General features: G+C 49.0%; 1 protein-coding gene across 1 annotated transcript; it reads right to left on the bottom strand.

Moving 5' to 3' along the window:
- Positions 1-2,708: 2,708 nt before the first annotated feature.
- SLC25A4 (solute carrier family 25 member 4) lies at positions 2,709-6,572 on the bottom strand. Its single transcript, NM_174658.2, is given in 4 exon segments — positions 2,709-3,152; positions 4,033-4,173; positions 4,679-5,165; positions 6,453-6,572. Coding segments are annotated over 4 exon segments (897 nt in total). The 5' UTR covers positions 6,564-6,572; the 3' UTR covers positions 2,709-2,994.
- Between the last annotated feature and the right edge of the window lie 244 nt (positions 6,573-6,816).

Raw genomic sequence — 6,816 nt, 5'->3', positions numbered from 1 at the left:
GAGCATAGCTTTAGCTGTTTACCACAAGTTTTGATAACATGGTATTTTTGTTGTTTAGTGATTAAGTCATGTCTGACTTTTGCAATCCCATGGAGTGTAGCCTGCCAGGCTCCTCTCTGTCCATGGGATTTCCCAGGCCAGAATACGACAGGATTGGGTTGCCATTTCCTCCTCCAAAGAATCTTCCCAACCCAGCAATCGAACCTGAGTCTCCTGCAATGGCAGGCAGATTCTTTACCACTGAACCACCAGGGAAGACCCCATTTTTATCAAGGTCAAAACATTTTTGAATATCTCTTCTGATTTTCACATTTTACTCTGTGGCTCTTTAGAATGTATTTTTATAGGCTGTTTTAAATTTAATTTGTGGTTTTGGTTATGTTTATATGAAAAATTGTAGGAAAAATGTGAAGCCCTAGATCAGGGTACAGAGAGTTACAGCCTGTTGGCCATATTCAGCAGCCCAGAGCCCATTTTTGTGGCCTTTACAAGTGTTTTTTTAAAATCAAAAGAATATTTTGTGACATGTCAGTACTCTAAGAAGTGCACAATTCAGTGTCTGTACATGAAGTTTTGCAGACCAGCCACCCTGGGTTCGTGTCTAGTCCAGGGCGCTGTCGCAATAGGGCAGAGCTGCCCTATCAAAGACCATCTGGTCGACACAGCCTGAACTATTTACTACCTTGCCCTTCAGAGAAAAAGTTTGTTGACCCCTGCTGTAGGTGGTATTTTCTTCCAGAGATTTACTTTTGCTTTTGACGGCAGGCAGCAGGGGTGCTCACAATCTCCAGTCTCCTATATCCAGCTAAAGGGATGAGGTAACTGAAAGCCGGCCTCCAGGACTGCAGGGGCTGCCCTGTCCCTGGTTCTCTCTTCCTGCTTCGGGAGGCTACCCAGAGGTGTGACCCTTCCCTCCCCACCCCCCAGACACTCTCAGAATCACTCTCCAATTCTCAGCCTTCCAGCTGCATCTCCACAACTTTCACACACCTCCTGGGAGAATGGACCCTCAGTGAGGGGATTGAAAAGACAAGGCAGTCCAGGGAGGTGCTGCCCATCCAAGGTTGAGGGGCCTGGGGGCTCCGGGTCGTAAAGGAGCTGGGGTGAAGGCTGACTGCACAGGCTCCTTATACATCCATTCCTGAGGGCACGGAGGTTAACACTCATGGGAGAGGCTGACTTGTGGGTCACACGAAAAAGGGAGATAATCACACCATTAAGTAAATGTTGAATCCCCTTCTCCACTTCCTGTTCCTGCCAGAGAGGGCCCAGGGGTCTTCCACTGCTCGCACTGCCCACCTGCTTCCATATCGGCCCCCAACACCCCCACCCTCCCTCCCCCTGCGCTAACTTAGGGCTGACCTTCTCTAGAGAGCCACTCCACAGAAGCATTTGTCCTACTAGCCTGCCCTCTTTTCTCTCCATCAGCAGCAGAGCTTGGACTTTTCAAATCACCTTTAGGATAGAAAGCCAATGAGACATGTATCTAAAGGCCCCTAATGACCCATACTTGCGACTTGGCTTTGATGCGCTTGAGAGGCTCTCTGTTGGCCTTTTCTGTTGGCAGAGACAACTGCTAGATTAAGATGGATGTAACCTTGGACGTGGCAAAACTCAGACCTTAGCTACTGGAGGAGAACAAGGCAGCCAATTTTTTTTTTTTTTAAACCGGGGAGGCAGGAATGAGAAGGTGGGAGAACTTGGGGAGGAGGCGGGTCAAGAACAGAGCATGCAGAGGCACCCCTCAGCCACCTGTCAGGACCGCGAAGGCACGTGCCTGCCCTTCAGGCTTCACCCGACACGTAGGGGTTTGTGTACGCAGGTCACTCCCAGCAAGCGAGGACCCTATGAACCGTGTGGTCTTCTGGACGCAAAATGCTTACTTTCCATTGTGTAATTGTCCTTGTTTTCCTCTGGCTCACAGACTTACCAGAGTGAAGTCCCAAACTGACTTTTCCTCCAGGTCTTGATAAATTGTTGCAGAAAAGAAGTGCTGGCAGAGATTTTCTACACCCATGTATCTGAGTCTAGTTATTTTCTCTCAAGGCCTATTCTATCCTTCAGCCCAGCTCCCTCTGGCTTCTAGTTCTCCTCAGCCAAGATTCATTGTACTGCTATTAAATGTTACACTATGTAACAATGCCAAGTCCCACCTCTCTCCTAACCCCACTTAAGCTTTTTTTTCCCAATGGACTTCTGCCTTTTTTCCCAATGGACTTCTGCCTTTTTGTATCTTCCACAGGATCCAACAGATTTCAGTGCTAGCTTGCTAACTGATTTCAATGACTACTGTCCACCTGTCATAAAATTCCAAGTATCACAGTTCTCTAAAGGCACTGATAGCACTTCCTAACCATGCAAAGCTCCTGAAACTGTGATTTAAAGCTTTTAGTGGAATCTCAGAATTCCTGAAGACTGTGTGAAAATTGCATAAAATATGGTGAGATTATGGAAGCCACAATCCATGTTACCACTAAGAGGCTGTGCAGTATGGTGTAAGGTAAAGAGAAAGAACATAACCTATTTCAGTTTTAAAACCATAACTCTGAAGTACTCTAGGTGTTCACATGATAACACAGTGTAATAGCTGATATTTAGAAGCCTGTCCACTGAGTTATATAAATGAGTCATGCTAGAAAATAAGATTTATGGTCTTATGCTTTTAATCCATTTGGCAGTTAATAAGAATTCAGTAAAATAGAGAACATGCATTAAGTGGTCTTTATTGACATTTCACATTAAGTTATTCATGATCAGTTCTTCAGTTAATTATATAAGTATGATAAGTTATCTTCTATTGGCTGTGGAAATTTAAATGTAAAATAAATACAAAATACATTTGTGGTTTAATGAATACTTAAGCTTTTTTTCCCCCCTCTGAGGTATTCCTTTCAATCTGGTTTCATCCCAGATCTTTCTTTTTACTTCCCCTTAGGAAGAGTCTATTAAACCACACAATGGATCTGGAACCAATGAAATCGAGTTTTAATCACATTAGACAAACTTTTTGATCTCATCATACAATACCAATACAAAAGCACCGCCCATGCCTCTCAGTACGTTGGACCAGGCACCTTTGAAGAAAGCCTTGGGTCCTTCATCTTTTGCAATCTTCCTCCAGCAGTCCACTGTCCCAGTGTACATGATATCAGCTGTGGAAACAAACATTGTTGGTAAGGGCTCCATGATTCCGGAGGAAAGAGACTCTTCCTCTGAAAGACACCTGCAGAGTTTGTTTTCAGTGTTATAAAAGGTCACTTTGAGTCTTCTGCCCAGCTCTAAGCACATTCAATGGGACAGCGCCTCCCCTCGCATAACCACTGGGGAGGGTCTCTAGATTCCTAGTTCAACTCAAGATCAAGTGAAGAACTGGGGCAATGAACCAGCGAATTCACATAAGTCAAAAAGAGAAACAGGAAGGGAGCACGGGGAAGCAGAAGTATTAAGCTGGGGGGTCCTGTTTATTATTGATGAGAACACTGAGATCCAATCTCAGATTATACTCTTACAAAGCAAGAGATACAATTATTAGGTTGAAGCAAATGAAACTAATTATACTCGGTGTTTCTTACTGTTACAATGGCAATTTCTTACGTTTCAACCTATTGAAGCCAAAACTTTTCCTATTGCCACAAACTTCTGGAGGCCATCTCTCCCCCAGCTAAATCACTCTCCCCAATAATACTTGTAAAACCAGGTAAGAAACATTTTAAAATAAACCAGCTGATTACTTCAATTTCTGCACCCAGGCTCTAAGGGAAAAAGGCCTAAGGCCTCTATGATGCTAGCTACCTAGTTAAGTTCACAAACCAGGTGAACCAAACCATATCCCATTTTCAGTGTTCTTACTTCTTTGATAAAAACAAACCAAATCTTTAAAGGAATAGTTTAGAACATTAGGGAGGATTCATCACAATCTTTCTTAAATTTTTATCTCAATTCTAACAACTGAGAAGAATGCAGGCTGTAAAGAGCACTGACTAGCGTTCTCCTTGAGCAGAAAAGTAAGATTCTCGTGGGTCTCGGGCTTACCCCCTTTCCGGCCAGACTGCATCATCATCCTACGGCGGACAGTGTCAAAGGGGTAGGACACGAGCCCCGCGACCGCCGTCACAGTCTGGGCAATCATCCAGCTCACGATAATGTGCACATTCTTGGGGTCAGGCAGCATCCCTGTGGGCAGAGCCAACAAGCCAAATGGCCATGACGCGATTCCTCCTCCGAGCAGCTGAGCAAAAAGCAGGTGGGGACGGAGAACAGGGCACCGCAACTCCACGCCCCACCTTTCCAGAAAAGCCTGCCCCGCGAGGGGTGCCTCAGGAGTAACCAAGCAGCCAACACAAGTTGGTGCTGCCAACCCTCCCTGGACCCGCAAAGCCCGAGTGGTGCCCCGCGCACAGGACGTGTTGAAGTGGCTCCAAGTTAAACTTGGTAACTGATAAAAGGAGCCAAGCACCCCCTTTGCCCTCTCCGAGTAACTCAAGCCCAGGGTAGTTCAGGAGAGGACAAGGAGAGTCCCCCAGCTATTGATCCCCACCTCACCACCTCCACAGTTTAGCCCAGGGACTAGGGGAAAGTGAGATTAACAGGACAAAGTCCTTTATGAGTTAGACACCCCTCAGGATCCTCTCTGCACACATCCTTCTCAGCTCTGCGCCCCCTGACACCCTTCTCTCACCCTTGGCCGTATCATAGACTCCAAAGTAGGCGGCTCTGTAGATAATGATGCCCTGGACCGAGACGTTGAAACCCTGGTAGAGGCCCCTCAGGCCATCAGACTTGAAGATCTTGGTGATACAGTTGCCCAGACCAGTGAACTCCCGCTGGGCGGCACCCTTGCCCACGTCGGCAGCCAGCCTGGTCCTAGCGAAGTCCAGCGGGTAGACAAAGCAGAGGGAGGTGGCCCCAGCTGCCCCACCGGAGGCCAGGTTACCGGCAAAGTAGCGCCAGAACTGCTTATGCCGGTCCACGCCCCCCAGGAAGATCTGCTTGTACTTGTCCTTGAAGGCGAAGTTGAGAGCTTGGGTGGGGAAGTAACGGATCACGTTGGCCAGGTTACCCCTCCAGAAGGAGAGAAAGCCCTGCTCCTTGGGGATTCTCACCACGCAATCAATGATCCCTTTGTACTGCTTCTCAGCACTGATCTGTTTGCTGGCATGCTGGACCTGCAACGGGAGAGGGGCGGGGGAGGAGGGGGATGGGGGGGACAGGGAGGGCCGAGAGAAGAGGGCAGGAGAACAAGAAGGTTTGTGCTTCCTGATTTCCTTGTTTAAAAAGTATGGGGAAATCAAATGAACAACTGAGTAAACTGAAGTCTTAGCTACTTGGACACTGAGTCCCCTAAACCCAGTCTTGCCTCAATTACCAGGGCATTTGAGAGAAACAGTTCTGCTCCAAAATACACTGAAAAGGATGATTTGATTACGTAAAGGGAGACATTGATTTGCTGCATTTTCCCTAGGTGCCAGAACTGTACTAGGGGTTTATTACTGGGAGACAGAAATAATTAAAGATCCCTGGCCCAAAGGACACCTGCTCTGATCTGACAGATATGATGGGCAGGAGGTGAGGATTTCTCCGTCTCTCTTTAGTCTCCCTGAAGACACAGTCTCTGAGTAGTAGGTGTTCCAACAGAAGAAGAAGGAATCCACTCAGCATTGGAGCCTGACATTTTCCAAGCATATCCAAATAATCAAGTATTGAGGGGTTTGTTGCTGAGGGCCATTTGTTGGGGTTTTTTCTTGTAATAACAAGATCATTTTGACTCCCAAATTGAGAATGCCCAATTCCTCATGGAGGGATCCTTGCTTTTTGGGCAAGTGAAAAAAAAGGGGGGGCGGTGAGATGATGAGAACAAGCCATTCAGAGATCAGGGCTGGGGAGGAAAAGATTTGGGGAAAGGATGAATAAGGCCATCTGAGTTTATTTTGAAAAGTGTTGGTCTCTCAAGACCTGTTTCTTTATGTGCAAAATGGGGGAAACAGTATCTGTCTTACAGAGGTCATAGCAAGATGAATGAATAATAGAATAATGGCTACAGCATGGCACACTGGACACCGTAATAATCTTGAGTAGTTAATTATTTCGATGTTGTTAATCGTAAAAGGTGGATGCTGAGAAGAGGGTGCAAGGGGCTCTGAAAATCAAGAGGTGAGGCCGACCCAAGAGGCCTGAGTGCCCGCGCTGTCCCCGGAGCAGGATCTGGCTGGCTGCAACCTACTCGGGGTGGGTTTCCATATATAGACACCCGCACGCGGGGCGCCACCCGACACCAGGAATCCGCTACTGACGCTGGACCTGTCTGCGCAGAGGGCACCTTCCCCTTCGTGCAGGCCGTGCGCCGGGCTCGGGGCCTAGCGCGGATCTGGGGGGCAGCCCCGCGGCTCGCCAGGGCCCCGCGCGCCCGGTCTCGCGCGCCCGCGCCCCGCTCACCGCGCCCGCAAGGTCCTCACCTGCAGCAGCAGTTTGACCCTCTCGATGGGCGCGACAGCAGTCTTGGAGATGGCAGCGGCCACGCCGCCGGCCAAGAAGTCCTTCAGGAAGCTCAGAGCCTGATCGCTCATGGTGACAGCCGGGCGCACACCGCCTCCGCGAGACGCGCTCTCGCTGTCTCCGCCCGGGCAGCCCCGGCTTCCCCTGCTCCAGACCCTGCGCGACACGAAGGGGCCACTCGCCTCGCCCCGCCGCCCTCTTTATATAACCCGCCCAGGCTCTCGCGAGAGGAGGCGGGGGCCCGGGGCCCCTCGCGCCCCTTTCATTGGCTGGACAGATGCTCGGAACCCCGCCTCCTGGCCCGCCCCCTCTTCTGCAGAGGGC

The sequence above is a fragment of the Bos taurus genome, chromosome 27 (assembly GCF_002263795.3).
Source record: "Bos taurus isolate L1 Dominette 01449 registration number 42190680 breed Hereford chromosome 27, ARS-UCD2.0, whole genome shotgun sequence".
Lineage (NCBI taxonomy): Eukaryota > Metazoa > Chordata > Mammalia > Artiodactyla > Bovidae > Bos > Bos taurus.
This window is presented reverse-complemented; position numbering and strand designations above follow the sequence as displayed.